This window comes from Pseudophryne corroboree, chromosome 3 (assembly GCF_028390025.1).
Source record: "Pseudophryne corroboree isolate aPseCor3 chromosome 3, aPseCor3.hap2, whole genome shotgun sequence".
NCBI classification, from domain to species: domain Eukaryota; kingdom Metazoa; phylum Chordata; class Amphibia; order Anura; family Myobatrachidae; genus Pseudophryne; species Pseudophryne corroboree.
Genome location: NC_086446.1, coordinates 306502400 through 306522009, shown reverse-complemented (window position 1 = coordinate 306522009; position 19610 = coordinate 306502400). Strand labels below are relative to the sequence as shown.

Below are 19610 nucleotides of genomic sequence, written 5' to 3'. Positions count from 1 at the left end.
TTCCCATATACCGTTCCTAAAATCATACAAGTAGCCATGTTTGGAGCACCACAAAAATGTGACTAAGCTGAATGTGTCCCATCACATTATTCTGTATTGTTATACACTGCTAATGTGATATAAGCACAAAGTACACATACCCTGTACAACACTAGTGGATTTGCATGTTATACCAATGCAGCAAGGATGATAAGCTGAGAAAAAGGCAAGGGTCCAGAGGCCAATATTTCTGGGCCATGCCATGCATCCCGCCACGCAATAGAGTGTGAAGAACACTGCTGCGATTACAAGAAAAATACACATTTGAAGCCCTCAGTACACTACAATCCTGTTTATGTGCGGATGCAATGCGAAACATGCTAAAATGTGAGCGTTCAAACCTAGCTATCCGAGGAGCAGTGTCTAAGAGCACCACAACTCTCACAATATGGTGTAAAATGCTACGTGAATGAGGACACATGCATATTCCATTTTTAAATGTTGGAAGTTTGCTCTTAGTGGTTTGGACTGGGATTTCTGTCCTCTGAGAAGAGTAACTGGAAAAAAGCATTATCCTCTGACAAGTGGTGGCTACATGTGCAGTACCTGAGAATGCTCCAGTGAATATCAAAGTATATTTGAGTGGATTTGGACAACTCCTCTATCATTGCATCACGGCTTGCTGGGCTTATGGTCCACAGGAGGCTGGCATTACTCTTTATCTTGGCAGTAACAATGTCCTCCGGCATGTAATTAACAATGAACTGCATTGCTGACTGGGGATGGAATAGGAGAAGTACAAGATATGAAATCAGATCAGGGAGCTGCCTGCTACCAGGCTTTAGGACTTCCACAGTTAAGTGTCTAACACTGCAGAAAATATTTCCAAATGCAATCTACTCACAGGATGTAAGGCGTATCTATATGTCAGTTCATCATATGCAGCTTGGGAATAGGGTACAAGATTCTGTTGCTGAGCACTCATAGAGAACAGGGGCTGAAAGAGGAAAACAAACACTTAAAAAACAAATAAAGAAATCATGCTAATTTATGATGTAGTCTTGTACTTTTAACACACACTTTGAGGATAGTGTAGTCTAATTACCAAAGTCACGGGGCCTAATTCAGATGTGGTTGGAGTGGCTATCGCTGCTGCTTCCTTGTTAGCTCTGTATGGTGATGCAGCAGGAGGCACCTATTACAAGGAGACGCCTCCTGCTACAGCAGTGATCCGACCTCCATCCTATGACGCAGCAACGGATCACTGGACTCGGCATTGGCAAGCCGCCCATCACAGGGGCCAGGAACCCTCTGTGCAACCACGGAGATCCCTGGCCTCTTCCCTCCTCCTAAAAGGCTGTTTCACATCTCCGTTTGGAAAAATGGAGGCCGTCACCGCCCCTACCTGCCCCCAAATGTCATCAGACTGTCAATCACTGAATCAGGCCCACTAAGCGCTATATATGCTGCACATAGAAAACATGTTACAGATTACTCTTTAATAATGAAGTCCTTAATAAAAGGATGTGGTGTGGATGTCCATACTTCTGATAATGGTCTCCTAAATTACTCTGACATTTACTGAGAAATTACATGTAAGACCTGTCAGGTGTCTATCGTTACCATAGTAAAATGATTGACAGCACTGGATACTGAACATTAGCCTCTTGTTAAATGATCAATATGCTGGGTTGGTGAGTGCTGTGGGAAAGGGGGCTGTAGCACGGGTCGCAGCCGTGTCAGGCTCACGGCTGCGACCCGTGCTACAGATGGAAAAGGGGTATAAATCTGTAAGATTACCCCCCTTTAGAATGTAAGCACTGATGAGTAGGGCCCTCTTCCCTCATGTGCTTATCCTTTACTTACTTTAATAATCCTTAACTGGCCAAATCCTGAAGTTTTCTACCACTTTGATACTTATCTCAGTGTCATCTGCTAGTGTAGTTATGCTTAGTTACCCTGTACTTGTCCTATATTATATTCAACTGTAAGTCACTGTTTTCCTGTTTTGATTATGTGCATATGTACTCTGAAATTGGACGCTGCGGAACCCTTGTGGTGCAATATAAATAAAGGATAATAATAATAATTATGAAAGTTTGTCACCAAAAAGGGTGATATCTAATAGAACTGTATTTAAACATAAAAAAACAATTGTATTTAAAGTCTAAGGGGTATATGCAATTGCGGTCGAATTCGCGGCAATTTTCGCCGTTTTTTAATTCGACTCAATTCGACAGGTGAATCCCGGAAGGTGGCTTCCGGAATTCACCATATTCAATGAAAAACGGATTCGCCAGAGTCGCGGGCGAAAATCGGCCGATTTGGCGGATTTTGCCGCGATTTTAAAAAACGGTAAAAAAACGTGAAAAACCCGAAAAAAAAATGGCGTGGGGTCCCCCCTCCAAAGCATAACCAGCCTCGGGCTCATCGAGCTGGTCCTGGTTCTAAAAATGCAGGGGAAAAATTGGCCAGGGATCCCCTGTATTTTTAAAACCAGCACCGGGCTCTGCGCCTGGTGCTGGTGCCAAAAATACGGGGGACAAAAAGAGTAGGGGTCCCCCGTATTTTTAACACCAGCATCGGGCTCCACTAGCTGGACAGATAATGCCACAGCCGGGGGTCACTTTTATGCCGTGCCCTGCGGCCGTGGCATTAAATATCCAACTAGTCACCCCTGGCCGGGGTACCCTGGGGGAGTGGGGACCCCTTCAATCAAGGGGTCCCCCCCCCCAGCCACCCAAGGGCCAGGGGTGAAGCCCGAGGCTGTCCCCCCCCCCCATCCAATGGGCTGCGGATGGGGGGGCTGATAGCCTTTTGTGATAATAAAAAGATAGTTTTTTCCAGTAGTACTACAAGTCCCAGCAAGCCTCCCCCGCAAGCTGGTACTTGGAGAACCACAAGTACCAGCATGCGGGAGAAAAACGGGTCCGCTGGTACCTGTAGTACTACTGGGGAAAAAATACCCAAATAAAAACAGGACACAGACACCTTGATAGTAAAACTTTATTACACACTACCGACACACACATACTTACCTATGTTGACACGCCGACTGCCACGGTCTCCGACGATCCGAGGGTACCTGTGAAAAAATTATACTCACCTTCCAGCGTCCAGAGATAAATCCACGTCCAGAGAGTAAAATCCACGTACTTGTTTAAAAAAAAAAAACACGCAAAAACCCGCTCCATACCGGACTAGAAAGGGGTCCAATGTTTTCACATCAGACCCCTTTCTCCCGAATGCCGGGACATCACGTGACTCCTGTCACTGACGTCCCTTCAGCCAATCAGGAAGCGCTACTTCTGTGGCGCTCACCTGATTGGCTGTGCGCTGTCTGTACTGTGACAGCACATCGCAAAGCCGCTCCATTACTTTCAATGGTGGGAACTTTGCGGGTAGCGGTGGGGTCACCCGCCGGTCAGCCGCTGACCGGCGGGTGACCTTACCGCTAGCCGCTAAGTTCCCACCATTGAAAGTAATGGAGCGGCTTTGCGATGTGCTGTCACAGTACAGACAGCGCACAGCCAATCAGGTGAGCGCTTCCTGATTGGCTTAGAGACCTTTCTGTGACAGCTGTCACTGACAGGTCTCATTCGTGGAAAGGTGTCCCATGTGTCAGCATGGGACCCCTTTCAGTCCGGCATGGAGCGGGTGTTCGGTTTGTTTTTTTGCCAAGTACGTGGATTTATCTCTGGACCATGGCTGAGGTGAGTATATTGATCTTTTCTTTTCAGGTATCCGTGGATTCTACATGGAGAAGAGGACCGATGTCGGCGTGTGAACATAGGTAAGTATGTGTGTGTCGACGTATGAAATAAAGTTTTACTGTCGACGGTGTGTGTGTCCTGTTTTTATTTGGGTATTTTTTTCCCAGTAGTACTACAGGTACCAGCGGGCCCGTTTTTCTCCCGCATGCTGGTACTTGTGGTTCTCCAAGTACCAGCTTGCGGGGGAGGCTTGCTGGGACTTGTAGTACTACTGGAAAAAACAATATCTTTTTATTATCACAAAAGGCTATCAGCCCCCCCATCCGCAGCCCATTGGATGGGGGGGGACAGCCTCGGGCTTCACCCCTGGCCCTTGGGTGGCTGGGGGGGGGGGACCCCTTGATTGAAGGGGTCCCCACTCCCCCAGGGTACCCCGGCCAGGGGTGACTAGTTGGATATTTAATGCCACGGCCGCAGGGCACGGCATAAAAGTGACCCCCGGCTGTGGCATTATCTGTCCAGCTAGTGGAGCCCGATGCTGGTGTTAAAAATACGGGGGACCCCTACTCTTTTTGTCCCCCGTATTTTTGGCACCAGCACCAGGCGCAGAGCCCGGTGCTGGTTTTAAAAATACAGGGGATCCCCTGTCAATTTTTCCCCCGCATTTTTAGAACCAGGACCAGCTCGAAGAGCCCGAGGCTGGTTATGCTTTGGAGGGGGGACCCCACGCCATTTTTTTTTTATGATTTCACCGTTCCAGCATTAAAAAAAAAATATATATTTTAAAAAATAGATAAATAATATTTGTGCCTCCAAAAAAAAAAAAAAAAAAAGTACCTAATCCCTTCTAATATAAATAGATCTGCTATTCCCCCCCCAAAAAACACAAAAAAACATGTTTAAAATTTTTTTATTTGTTTTCACCCTCCAAAGTGTGGCGGATTGAAAATGACGAATTTGCTGTCTAAAAGCACTGCTGTCGAATTTCCAAACTTGAATTGAATATGCTTTGGTCGAATTGCAGCACTTGTATCATTGCAGAAAAGTCGAATTTGCAAAAAGTCGAATTTCAAAAAGTCGAATTTTGAAAGTCCGTTTTTTGGTCGGAAAGCACTGAATTGCATAGGCGATTTTTTTTTTTTTGGTCGAAAATGACCCGAAATTCGACAATTTCGGGAATTCGACCGCAATTGCATATACCCCTAAGACTTGAATTATATTTGTCATATTTTGCCAACTGTATTAGTAAAAAAAAAAAGTATACAAAGTATACTGTATATACAGTGCATCCAGAAAGTATTCACAGCGCTTCACTTTTTCCACATTTTGTTATGTTACAGCCTTATTCCAAACTGTAATAAATTCATTTTTTCCCTCAGAATTCTACACACAATACCCCATAATGACAACATGAAAAAAGTTATTTTTTTGAGATTTTTGCAAATTTATTTAAAATAAAAAACTAAGAAATCACATGTACATAAGTATTCACAGCCTTTGCCATATAGCTCAAAATTGAGCTCAGGTGCATCCTGTTTCCAGTGATCATCTTTGAGATGTTCCTACAGCTTAATTGCAGTCCACATGTGGTAAATTCAGTTGATTGGACATGATTTGAAAAGGCATACACCTGTCTATATAAGGTCCCACACCTGACAGTGCATGTCTGAGCACAAACCAAGCATGAAGTCAAAGGAATTGTCTGTAGACCTCCAAGACAGGATTGTCTTGATACAAAAATCTGGGGAAGTGTACAGAATATCTGCTGGTTTGAAGGTCCCAATGAGCACACTGGCCTCCATCATCCGTAAATGGAAGAAGTTCAGAACCACCAGGACTCTTCATAGATTTGACCGGCCGTCTAAACTGAGCGATCGGGGAAGAAGGGCTCTAATCAGGGAGGTGACCAAGAACTCGATGGTTACTGTCAGAGCTACAGCATTCCTCTGTGGAGAGAGGAGAACCTTCCAGAAGGACAACCATCTCTGCAGCAATCCACCAATCAGGCCTGTATGTTTTTGTGGCCAGATGGAAGCCACTCCTTAATAAAAAGCACATGGCAGCCCGTCTGGAGTTTCCCAAAATGCACCTGAAGGACTCTCAGACCATGAGAAACAAAATTCTCTGGTGTGATGAGACAAGGATTAAACTCTTTGGCGTAAATGTCAGGCATCATGTATGGAGGAAACCAGGCACCGCTCATCACCAGGCCAATACCATCCCTACAGTGAAGCATGGTGGTAGCAGCATCATGCTGTGGGGATGTTTTTCAGTGGCAGGAACTGGGAGACTAGTCGGGATAGAGGGAAAGATGAATGCAGCAATGTACAGAGACATCCTGGATGAAAACCTGCTTCAGAACGCTCTTGACCTCAGACTGGGGTGGCGGTTCATCTTTCAGCAGTACAATGACCCTAAGCACACAGCCAAGATATCAAAGGAGTGGCTTCAGGACAACTCTGTGAATGTCCTTGAGTGGCACAGCAAGAGCCCAGACTTGAATCCGATTGAACATCTCTGGAGAGATCTGAAAATGGTTGTGCACCGACGATTCCCATCCAACCTGATGGCGCTTGAGAGGTGCTGCAAAGAGGAATGGGCGAAACTGCCCAAAAATAGGTGTGCCAAGCTTGTGCCATCATATTCAAAAAGACTTGAAGCTGTAATTGCTGCCAAAGGAGCATCAACAAAGTATTGAGCAAAGGCTGTAAATACTTATGTACATGTAATTTCTTAGTTTTTTATTTTTGATAAATTTGCAAAAATCTCATAAACACTTTTTTCATGTTGTCATTATGGGGTATTGTGTGTACAATTTTAAGGGAAAAAATTAATTTATTCCAGTTTGGAATAAGGCTGTAACATAACAAAATGTGGAAAAAGTAAAGCGCTGAGAATACTTTCCGGATGCACTATATATATATATATATATATATATATATATATAGATAGATAGATAGATAGATAGATAGATAGATAGATATATATAGATATATATAGATATATATATATATATATATATATATATATATATATATATGAGAGAGAGAGAGAGCGCAGTTTTGGGCTGTTTGGTTCAGTGACAACATAATAAAATTGGGAAAACAATATCCTAGTATACTGAAATTAATTTCCTCTTAACAGCATAGTTCCCTTATTTCCTTATCTGTCCAAGCGACTCCAGAATAATGGGAGACCCACTGGGCGTGTGACAAAGGCAGACAGTTCTCTCACCCTGAACTCAATGAACTGGTGCCTTGAGCCATGGTAAAGTGTGAGGGTATATTTGTGCCAGCAATGTCCCTATTACCTTGTAATTACTGTCAACATGTTTGTAGTCAAATTCTGTTACCTCATAACCGCTGATGCTGATCTGAATGGAGACATCCAAAGGTTGATTGGTCACCCCAGCCACAGACTTCACCAATGACATAAAGAGGAGGGGGAACCAGACAATGCAAATCAGGGCAAAAATGATCACCCCACCCATTCCATACTTCACAATCTTCTTCTTTTTTTGTCCTGGAGGTTCGGGGTATTTCTGTACAGTTTAGAAACAAAAGCAATAAGATGCTGTAATTATAGCAGATACAGGCTGCTGGTGGTTCTCAGCATTTGGGGAACTGCAAAGAAACAGACTCACAGCAGCTGGCAAGCCACAGGTTTCCATAGCCACATTTAGCCGTACATTAAATGGCCATTGCATTAAGAAAATATTTTGTCACTCACAATAAATCCTTTCTAAGATGCTCATAGAAGCATAAGGGTGGGAGATAAAGCTTTATGCTATAAGGCACAAAAGGTCCCTCTCTCACATCCAGCAGCCACAGCTCCTCCCTAGCTTACCAATGATTAAACATAGAACCACAATAAGGCCCAGCTGCAGAAGAATACAGCAACTGCAATGCTCAGCAGGACTGACCGTACTAATTTCAGGAACAAAGCTTCAGTGAAAAGCAAGACAAACCTATTTTCACCTTCAAGGTAGGGAACACAAATAATGAGATGTTGCATAGTCCTTTTTCTGTCAAATTTAGTGTCAACAGATGCAAAACATAGACTTTGGAGAACTTACAAGCAGTTAGCCAGATTTATAAGCTTGGGTTTGTTGTAGTTCCTTGATTAAAAATCCCTGGTGGGACTAACAGGACGAGAACAGTAAGTCATAAGACCACAGCTCAGCAAGTCATGCAAATTGTCACATGGTTCTAGCAGGATATGGAATGCAAAGGTTTTGTGTGGAACCCTGAGAGAGTCTTGAGCTGAGAAGAATGAACAACAATCTCACCAACATGGAAAACTAAAGACTCCTCTCACCATCACAATGAACAGAAAGTAACCCATTTTAGGAAAAGAATTAGGAACTGAAAGGGATTTCAGTGGGGTGGTCATATGCAGAGGCATATCTACCCATTGGCCAGGATGGCACTCGCCAGGGGCGCCAGCTGAGCAGGGGGTGCCACCCTCGGCCAATGGGTGGAATCCCTTAAGCCGTAGCATCTGGCAATACCTGCTGTGCCGAGCTGCCTGTGCATTGCCTGGGATGGAGGGCGGAGGATCGCTCAGCAGGCAGGAGCTGGCTACGGTGTCCGACAGCAATGCACTACTAGGAAGAAACTGGAAATAAACTACAACTCCCAGTAACCCTTGCTGTCGGGAGCTTCCGGCGGTAAGGGCTGCTGGGAGCTGTAGTTTATTTTCAGTTTCTTCACGTAGTTTGTTGTGGTGCCGGACACCGACACCAGCTCCTGCCTGTTGAGCGATCCTCCGCCCTCCATCCCAGGCAATGCACAGGCAGCTTGGCACAGCAGGTATTGCCAGACACAACGGCTATCTGCTGGGATGTTGTAGGGTGGGGACTAGGGCTATGTGCTGTGTGGGGAGTCTATGTATGTGCTGAGAGTTCTGGAGACTACTGTGTGCTAAGGGCGGACTACAGCTATGTGCTGGGAGGGGGACAATGGCTATGTGCTTGGGGAGGTGAGGGGCTATGTGCAGGGAGGGGGACTATGGCTATCTATGCTGGCAGGGTACTATTGTTATGTTATGGGAGGGGGTGGAGACTACTGTATTACTGTGTTGGGAGAGGTGGAGGCTATGGCTATTTACTGGGAGGGGACTATGGCTATGTGCTGGGAGGGGGATGGGACTATGACTATATGACTGTGGGGGCTTATCTGACACTGTGGGGGCATATGTGTATCTGGCAGTGAAGTGCGGTGGGGTGAGGCAGGTGAGGCAGAGCCTTTCCTGTCATACTAACGTTTGTGCCAGAGTTCTGATTGTATAAAGTATATGAAAAATACAAAGAATATGCTTGAAATGTCTTCTTTGCATTATTGTAATCATTTTTATAGCCAAAACTCTGGAGTAAAAAGTCTATGGCAGGTGAGGCAGTGCCTCACCTGCTGACCTTTTCTGCAGTTCTCAGATCAAATCTCACCAAATTTCCAGACGTTTATACTACTGCACCTGTGTATAATGCCCAGATGTATCCTATTGCATTTAAATCTGGCTCTGGTGCTAGCCAGTGCCTCCTGAGACATTTAGCTCACCGCACGTCCCTGGTATCTGGCACCATGGGGGCATATCTAGCACTGTGGGGGTATACCTGTGCACCATGAGGGCATATCTGGCACTGTGGGGGCATGTGTATCTGGCATATCTGTCACTGGGGACATATGTATCTGGCACTGTGGGGGCAAATCTAGCACTGTAAGGGCATATCTGTCACTGTGGGGGCATATGTGTATCTGGCACTGTGGGGGCATGTGGGTATCTGGCACTGTGGGGGCATATGTGTATCTGGCACTGTGGGGGCATATTTGTATCTGGCACTGTTTGGGGCATATGTGTATCTGGCACTGCACTACTGGGGTCTTATGTGTATCACGCCCCCATTTTCATTGGCCACGCCCCATGTGGCATGTTGCCACACCCAAAGGTGCGCATACACAGTACCACTAAGATTTGTTTTCTACTTGCACCACTGAGTAGTGCGCTGTACTGCACTTCTTTGCACTACTATTTGATTATACTACTTAGCCTTGGGTGGCATTGTCTCCTCAGCCAGGCCAGGTACTGCTGATGTCTCCTCAGTGTTATAAGAATTACTGTGTGGGCATAATGTGTAAAGGGAACCGCTACTGTGTGGGCAGGATATGTATAAGGATTACAACTGTGTAGCATAATTTGAATTGGGGGAACTATTGTGTGGTTATGCCCCTTTCCTACAAGATCATGTCCCTTTTTTGCACACGCACCTTCCCTATATCAACTATGGGGGGGCGCCAGTCCCTTACTTTGCCAGGGGTACCCGGACTCATAGATACACCCCTGGTCATATGTAACACACCACCTGAAAATACACCTTAGCTTCTGGCCTGGTGAAGACAAACTGCCCCCAACACGAAACGTGTACATTACGCTTATGCAATACATAAGTGAATCAGAGTGTATGGGCTCTACAGAAGCACAAACACTATTCCCTTAAAGGCAAGGAACTTTTAATTTACAGAAAAATGTCCTTTGTTAACACAAGTCTAAGAAGATCGCCGACTATAAAAGACTGACTAGATTTATGATTTGTCCATGTTTCACAAACTGGATAGTCACTGTAGGTAGTATTATCCCATATCTGAAAAAAGGAACTAGCTACGGAAGCCATAACCACAATGGAAGTCCTGAAAGCAGGCATGCACTCCTTGGAAGATCTAAAAAAAGCATGCCTTACCCTCTCATGGGAATATGAAAGTACTCAAAGATGCTGGAAATTGTCCCATCTTTCCCATCCTAATTGATCAGATCAACAACTAGAGCGATTACATCTCTAATAATTTGTGCAATAGAAACTTGTTCAGGTCTTAAGCCCAGTATATGCGGGAAGCGGTTACAATACCACCAGTCGGGATCCCAGTGGTCACAATACCGACGCTGGAGTCCCTACAGGGGGTTAAATGCTCCCACCGGAATACCGGCGAGACAGGCTATTCTCCCTCTGTGGATGTCCACAGCATGGCAAGCGCAGCGAGCCCGCAAGGGGCTTTCTAGTGCTCGCCCCGCTACCAGCATTCTGACAGATGGGATCTCGCTGTCGGGATAATGACAGCCGTGATCCCGTCCACCGGCAATTAGTACGTATCCCTTATGTGCATCCCTCCTTATAAATGGAAAGAAAATGTAAACCCTACATGGCAGATGACTGTCAAATCAAGACAGGACTAGATTGTAGATTGCAATGCCATTCTGTGTCCTGACTTTCTATGGTCTTCAGACAGGAAAAAAATGGTAAGCTGTCCTTCAGAAGAGTTTCTGATGATCTAAGATTAGCCTTTTATGGTCCACGGAATGAATACTTAAACGAAGAATTACATATCCATGCAATCTATAGTAATGAGATGACAAATCCACTATTGCTTGAAAAATACTTCTTGGTGTCTACTGTGCCTATTAGACAATGACCCACCCATAGTGGTTGACTCTATTAATGCCTAACGTGACTCGATTGGTGAGCAGTGGCAGGTGGGTGGGGCATTGGCGGGGGGGTTAGGAGGGGAGAGAGAGTTTTTTTTTCAATTTTGATCTTTGTATTACAAGCCTTGCCATTTGACACAAGGATTATATAAATGTCTTTACTTTGTAAGTTGTATTCATATAATGCTTTAATAAAAGATAATATATATTAAAAAAAAGGGACAGTTGAATCCTGATTAAGTGATTTGCTTGCACAATCTCCCATCCTGAATCTTAATGCTACTTAAGAAGACTTGATCCTTTGGGGCTCATACTGACTTGGGCGTATGCCAATTTGCCTAATGTAAAATATGAACATTTGTACGGCACAACCCCACCCAAAAATCAGCTATTGTAAAAACGTTTCTTGTGTTTATGACCCGATTTGGTGTCCTTGTAAGTACCCCCTAAGCAAACCTGCTGCATATGCTACTAGTGCAGATCGTGAGGGATACACGGGTGTAAACACTGTAGTTTTATGTGCAGCTTTTTAGTGCTAAATATCTTTATACATATCCCTCCGACTTATCATGAGCCTCTTTCTGAGGGTTTGTAATCAGAAAATGTACTGGGGTAGAATGATTTTGTCAACTACACCTTAGAGATCTTCACAGGTCGGTGTGGATACCATTTCAGCAATCATGGGCAAGAAACCAAGGGGGTAATTCAGACCTGATCGCACGCTAGCTTTTTTCGCTGCGCTGCGATCATGTCAGGCCTGCGCATGAATATGCACCGCAATGCACAGGTGCGTCGTTCGGGTACAAAGCAGATCGTTACTGTGCGATGGGTTTGTGCTAAGAATCCATTCGCACAGCTGATCGCAAGGAGATTGACAGGAAGAGGGCAGTTTGTGGGTGTCAACTGACCATTTTCAGGGAGTGGTTGGAAAAATGCAGGCGTGTCCAAGCGTTTGCAGCGCGGGTGTCTGACGTCAATTCCGGCCCCGGACAGGCTGAAGTGATCGCATCGGCTGAGTAAGTCCTGGGCTACTCAGAAACTGCAAAAGATCTTTTTGTACCACTCGGCTGCACATGCGTTTGCGCACTTGCACAGCTAAAATACACTCCCCTGTAGGCGGCGACTATCTGATTGCAGTGCTGCAAAAAACAGCTAGCGAGCGATTAGGTCTGAATTAGGCCCCAAGAACATTACCATTGGGAGAAGGGGATGGGGCAGAGGCTTTGTCACAGTACATGCAGAGGTGGGAAGATCAAAGGAGTAAGAACAGATTAGAAACATGTATGTGGTGTTGTCCTTTTGGTCACAAGATTAGATTTAGAACAAGTGTCTGGGGAAAAATAGGATTTTAATACCTACCGGTAAATCCTTTTCTCCTAGTCCATAGAGGATGCTGGGGTCCACTTCAGTACCATGAGGTATAGACGGTTCCGCAGGAGCCATGGGCACTTTAAGACTTTTCAAGGGTGTGAACTGGCTCCTCCCTCTATGCCCCTCCTCCAGACCTCAGTTATAGGAACTGTGCCCAGGGAGACGGACATTTCGAGGAAAGGATTTACTTTTATACTAATGGTGAGATTCATACCAGCTCACACCTCAACCATGCCGCACAGCATGGCATTCAACATAACACACGCCAACAGGCATGAACCATTTACAGCAACATGCTAAAAACAAATGAAACACAACTTGTGTAACTATAAAGAACAAACTGCAGGTAAAGTACGCACTGGGTGGGGTGCCCAGCATCCTCTACGGACTAGGAGAAAAGGATTTACCGGTAGGTATTAAAATCCTATTTTCTCATACGTCCTAGAGGATGCTGGGGTCCACTTCAGTACCATGGGATTATACCAAAGCTCCAGTACGAGCGGGAGAGTGCGGATGACCCTACCGATTGACCGAACTTGAGGTCCTCATCGGCCAAGGTGTCAAACTTATAAAATTTAGCAAACGTGTTTGACCCTGACCAAGTAGCTGCTCGGCAAAGTTGTAAAGCAGAGACGCCCCGGGCAGCCGCCCAGGATGAGCCCACTTTCCCAGTAGAATGGGCCTTCACCGACTTCGGTACCGGCAAGCCTGCCGTAGAATGAGCGTGCTGAATTGTCCCTCTGATCCAGCGCGCAATAGTCTGCTTAGAAGCAGGACACCCAATCTTGCTGGGAGCATACAGGACAAACAGAGCCTCTGTTTTCCGTAATTGAGCTGTTCTTGCGACATAGATCTTTCAAAGCTCTAACCACATCTAGAGACTGTGACTCAGTGAAAGTGTCAGTAGCTACTGGCACCACAATAGGTTGGTTTATGTGGAAGGACGAAACCACCTTTGGAAGAAATTGTTGACTAGTTCTTAACTCTGCCCTGTCTTCATGGAAGATCAGGTAAGGGCTCTTGTGAGACAAGGCCCCCAACTCAGACACCCGCCTTGCGGATGCCAAGGCCAAAAGCATCACCAGTTTCCAAGTGAGAAACTTCAATTCTATCTCCTGCAGAGGTTCAAACCAATCTGAAGGAACTGCAACACCACATTAAGGTCCCATGGTGCCACTGGAGGCACAAATGGAGGCTGGATGTGCAGAACCCCTTTCACGAACGTCTGAACTTCTGGAAAGGAGGCCAATTGTTTTTGAAAGAAAACTGACAAGGCCGAAATCTGGACCTTGATTGACCCCAATCTAAGGCCCGTATCCACACCAGCCTGCAGAAAATGGAGAAAACGTCCCAACTCAAACTCTTCCTTAGGAGCCTTCTTGGATTCACACCAAGACACATATTTTCTCCAAATATGGTGGTAATGTTTAGACGTTGCTTCTTTCCTGGCTTGAATAAGAGTGGGGATGACTTCCTTGGGAATACCCTTTCGGGCTAGGATCCGACGCTCAACAGCCATGCTGTCAAACGTAGCGGCGGTAAGTCTTGATACACACACGGCCCCTGCTGTAGTAGGTCCTCTCGAGGAGAAAGAGGCCGAGGATCTTCTATGAGCAACTCCTGAAGATCTGGATACCAAGCCCTCCTTGGCCAGTATGGGGCAATGAAGATTGCTCAAACTGTTGTTCTTATTATTATTTTGATAACTTTTGGAATCAGTGGAAGTGGAGGGAAAACATATACCGACCGAAACACCCACTGGGTCACCAGTGTATCCACTGCTATTGCTTGAGGGTCTCTCGACCTGGAACAATATCTCTGAAGCTTCTTGTTTAGACGAGATGCCATCATGTCTACTTGAGGAACTCCCGAAAGATTTGTCACCTCTGTGAAGACTTCTTGGTGGAGGCCCCACTCTCCTGGATAGAGATCGTGTCTGCTAAGGAAGTCTGCTTCCCAGTTGTCCACTCCCGGAATGAAAATTGCTGACAGAGCTCTAACATGTCTTTCTGCCCAGAGGAGAATCCTTGTCACCTCTGCCATTGCCGCTCTGCTTTTCATTCCGCCTTGCCTGTTTATGTACGCGACTGCTGTTACATTGTCCGACTGTATCTGCACGGGATCTTGAAGAAGATGTACCGCTTGTAGAAGGCCGTTGTAAATGGCTCTCAATTCCAGAACGTTTATGTGAAGGCAGGCTTCCTGACTTGACCATTTTCCTTGGAAGCTTTTCCCTCTGCGTGACAGCTCCCCAGCCTCGGAGACTTGCATCCGTGGTTATTAGGACCCAGTCGTGAATCCCAAACCTGCGTCCCCCTAGTAGGTGAGAACTGTGTAGCCACCACAGGAGCAAAATCCTGGCTTTGGGAGACAGGATTATTTTCCGGTGCATGTGTAGGTGGGATCCGGACCACTTGTCCAACAGGTCCCACTGGAATACTCTGGCATGAAATCGGCCAAACTGTATGGCCTCGTAGGCCGCTACCATTTTCCCCAACAACCGAATGCATTGATGGATCGACACACTTGTTGGTTTCAATATTTGTTTGACCATTTTCTGGATTTCCAGAGCCTTTTCCACTGGAAGAAATACTCTCCGTACTTCTGTGTCCAGAATCATCCCTAAAAAAGACAATCTTGTCATCGGTTCCAACTGCGACTTTGGAAAATTCATGATCCAACCGTGTTGTTGGAGTATTGACAGGGAGAGTGCGATGTTCTGCACCAACTGTTCCCTGGATCTCGCTTTTATCAGGAGATCGTCCAGATAAGGAATTATATTGACTCCTTTTTAACGAAGGAGGACCATCATCTCCACCATCACCTTGGTGAATACCCTCGGTGCCGTGGAGAGTCCGAACGGCAACGTCTGAAACTGGTAATGGCAATCCTGTACTGCGAATCTCAGATAAGCTTGGTGAGGAGGATAAATGGGAACATGCAAGTAAGCATCTTTTATGTCTACTGACACACCGTGAAGTCCCCCTCTTCCAGACTGGAAATCACTACTGTCAAAGTCGAAAAATATTACAGAACACGCAGCACGTATAAAATACACACACATGCCCACTGCGCGTGCACTTGTTCCGCCGTGCGTGCACATATCCGCAATTTGCGTATGGTCGCTCCCGCCCGCGGTCCTGCGCGTGGTGTGGGTATTTACGGCGGAGTTTGTGAACGCATGGAGGGCTATCAAAACATTACATATTTAATCCAAATAGTGCACATTGTACACATAGTCCCCCTGCACCACATCAGCAAGTATCAACAGTTTAAATGATTCCAGAACAAGGGGATTCACCTTTGCATGATAGAAGGGGACAGACTAAGGTTATAAGGTAGTGTTTGGTGTCCAGCTGTAGGGTAATTTAAGAGTAACATTCCGGTGTTGGTTTGAGGAAGATCGCATGTTCCTGCGGATAGTTATGTACAGAAGCAGAATATAGATATAAACTGTATTTACTGTATATTATGTATGCAGCGGGAATCCAGAGGAGACCACCCACAAGAACAGTTGAGACAGACATCGCCCACCTTTTCAAATCAACCTATGACCTCTCCTGTACTGTAAAGATGCATCCCTGTGTCCAATGGACAAAGGGATTACAGTATCCATTGTATTGCTTTTGGAAGTATTGTATAAAAAGCCTGTTGCTGCCTGGCCGGACACACAAGACTCTTAACGTTATCTACCTGATAGCGGAGGACCGGACCGGGAGGCGCATGTGAATATTCTCACGTATGTACATTGACTGTAGCCATTTACTCTGTTGTATTGTAGTGCATAATTTGTATTGTTAACCCCCTTTCAGAAATATTACTCTGTGGTGTCGGAACCCAGTGATTAACTACAAATCGGTGTTGTGTCCTCTTTTCCCTGCTAGGGTTTAAAGTGTATTACATTGCCAAACTGTATAAGGTTTAAAAGTGTATTAATTGAGTGTGTACGCGCTGCGTGTACTTTGTACCCCCAGCGCGGCGTTTGTACGCAGAGTCCGTACATGGTACGGGACTCATTACGCAAATAGCGTAAAAGGTACGTAGAGTGCATATTAAGTTTAGCGGCCGTAGCGGCTCCATGGTAAAAGTGTGTTTAAAGGTATAGCTTTATGTTTTAAGATAATATCGACATTATCACTACCCTCAGGGATTCCATCTTGAACTTGAACCTTTTCAGGTAGAGATTCAGATTTTTCAGGTTTAAAATCGGTCTGACCGAGCCATCCGGCTTCGGAACTACGAAGAGGCTTGAATAAAAAACCTTCTCCTTACTGTGCCAAGGGTACCAGGACAATGACCTGATCCTGACAATTTTTGAATTGCCGTTGTTACTGCCTCTCTTCCCGGAAGAGAAGCTGGCAAGGTCGATTTGAAAAATCGGCATGGGGGGACGTCTTGAAACTCTAGTTTGTACCCATGGGACACTATTTGTAAGACCCATTGGTCCAGTCCAGATTGAATCCAGATTTGGCTGAAAAGTTTCAGACGTGCTCCCACCCGAGCGGACTCCCGCAAGGGAGCCCCAGCGTTATGCTGCAGATTTGGCAGAAGCAGGGGTGGACTTCTGCTCCTGTGATCCGGGAGACGCTGCAGATTTTCTCCCCTTCCCCTACCTGCAAAGAAGGGGGAACATTTGGCCTTTTTGTATTTGTTGGGCCGAAAGGACTGTATGTGAGAGTGATGTGTCTTTTTCGCCGGTGTAGGAGCATAAGGCAAGAATGTCGACTTACCTGCGGTAGCCGCCGAGACGAACGCATCCAGCCCATCACCAAACAAGGCCTCACCTTTATACGGGAGGGCCTCCATATTTCTTTTGGAATTTGCATCAGCATTCCACTGGCGAATCCACAAACGCCCGCCGATACTGCCATGGTAGCGATTCTTGATCCCAATAAACCAATATATTTCATGGTTTCTAGTACGTACGCAGCAGCGTCTTTGATATGACCTAACGTTAGGAGTATCTCGTCTCCATCTATTGTGTCAATGTCTAATGACAAGTTTTCTGACCACTTTTCAATAGCACTATTCACCCACTCACAGACAATGGTAGGGCTGAGTAGTGTCCCATTGGCCACATCAATAGATCACCTCACTCACTTGCGGTCTGTCGGCTCCTTAAGTGAAGCCATTCCAGGCGCAGGGAGAAACACCTTTCTCTTTTATGACAGGGCCCTGTCTAAAATGCGGGGTGACTCCCATCTTTTTTGGAAAAAGGTAAGCTGCCTGAATTCTTTTTGGGAATCTGAAATTTCTTTTCAGGTTAAATCAAACTCCCTCCAAGAGACTGTTCAACTCCTGAGGTGGAGGGAAAATTACATTACTTCTTTACTAAAGTAAACCCTCTCCTTGTGGTAAAAGAGGGGGCTTCGTAACTTCTAACACCTCCTTTATAGCTAAAACATGTTTTGAATGCTTTTTTGCTAACTTAGGACCTATTCCCCTGGAATCACTAGTGTCGACACAGGAAACAGAGTCCGTGTCGGTATCAGTATGTACTACTTGTGCAAATTTGTATGTGACCCAGAAAAGTCCCTGTGGATGAAAGGCAGAACTATTAAAAATCACATCTTCAACAGATTATTTTCATTTTCTGTATGAGATTCAGTCCAACCTCTTACTGATATGATTCACACTATCATGTAACCTTTCACCCAGTCAGGCTCTTGGTGTCATATTACACCTCTGTGTCCCTAACATGTCTCCACAGAGTTCCCTGCCACAGACATGTCACACACGTGCACAACCACACCACAGACACTCCGGGTCTTATAGGGGACAGACCCACAGTAAAATCTGTCAGAGGGACACAGATAGGATTTGCCAGTTCAAAACCCAGCGCCAGTAACATAATGTCTGTGAACACAAAATGCCCACTGACATGCAGCGCTTTATAATGTTAATCACACAATTATATAGCACCAAATTCACTGTGGCCCCCCCCCTGTTTTGCACCCTGATACTTGTTCAGCAGTGGAGGAGGACCAGCGTTGTCTCTGCAGCCTGAGGAGAGAGAGAAAATGGCGCTGAGCAGTGTGCTGGCTGACTGAGGAGGAAGCTCCACACTTCAATGGTGTGTTTCTCCTCAGCTTTTATGGAGGTCATTTTTTTATACTGGTCGGGGGTAGGACTGTGCCTCAGCAACTTATGCCCCTTATTTATACCAGTTTCCATACGTTTCATGCTGCCCAGGGTGCCCCCCACCCCCGCGCCCTGCAGTGCCTGTGTATGTGTGGGCAACATGGCGCGCTGCGCTACCGCCAGCCGCGCGGTACCTCAGCCGTCACTTACTTGATTGAAGATCTATCTTCTTACACTCAACTGTCTTCTGACTTCTGGCTCTGTGAGGGGGGTGACGGCGTGCTGTGGGAGTGAGCATCTAGGCACGGCTAGCGTTCAGTTCCCTTCAGGAGCTAATGGTGTCCTGTCAGCCAGAAGCAGAGCCATGAAACTCTTTAGGAAGTTGGTTCCTACTTCTGCCCCCTCAGTCCCACGAAGCAGGGAGACTGTTGCCAGCAGTTCTCCCTGAAAATAAAAAACCTAACATAAGTCTTTTCAGAGAAACTCAGTAGAGATCCCTTGGAGTGCATCCAGTCTGCCTGGGCACATTTCTAAAACTGAGGTCTGGAGGAGGGGCATAGATGGAGGAGCCGGTTCACACCCTTGAAAAGTCTTAAAGTGCCCATGGCTCCTGCGGAATCGTCTATACCCCATGGTACTGAAGTGGACCCCAGCATCCTCTAGGACGTATGAGAAATATACCTATTTTACACTTTTTTCCAATGTCCTACACATTCAGGACCCAGACCTTTGTGATAATAGACTCTGTAGGCTTTGACAATTGCTTCAGGTGCTCTGAGGCAGAATCCCTCACTGGCTCCTCGACTTCATTCTTTTTCTTAAAAAGAGTAATTCATTAATTTATTCACACTACAAGCATGCAGCAGTCGACAGAGATTAGGGTTTACTTTAGAACATTTGTAGAACTCTGACTACTTTAAGTATGTCTGCTTTAGGCTAATTGGTGGCAGGAGAGAAACTAGAAAGCAAAGAGGTTATTAAGTCTGGGAATGG

The 19610-nt window shown here is 45.8% G+C and overlaps 1 protein-coding gene across 1 annotated transcript in view; it reads right to left on the bottom strand.

The window, feature by feature from the left end:
- The window catches only part of LOC135057252 (piezo-type mechanosensitive ion channel component 2-like), a 216119-nt gene that overhangs the window by 38188 nt on the left and 158321 nt on the right, over positions 1-19610 (bottom strand). The window contains 3 exon segments of the mRNA XM_063963144.1: positions 586-755; positions 884-976; positions 7045-7233. Coding sequence (XP_063819214.1) covers positions 586-755; positions 884-976; positions 7045-7233 — 452 coding nt within the window.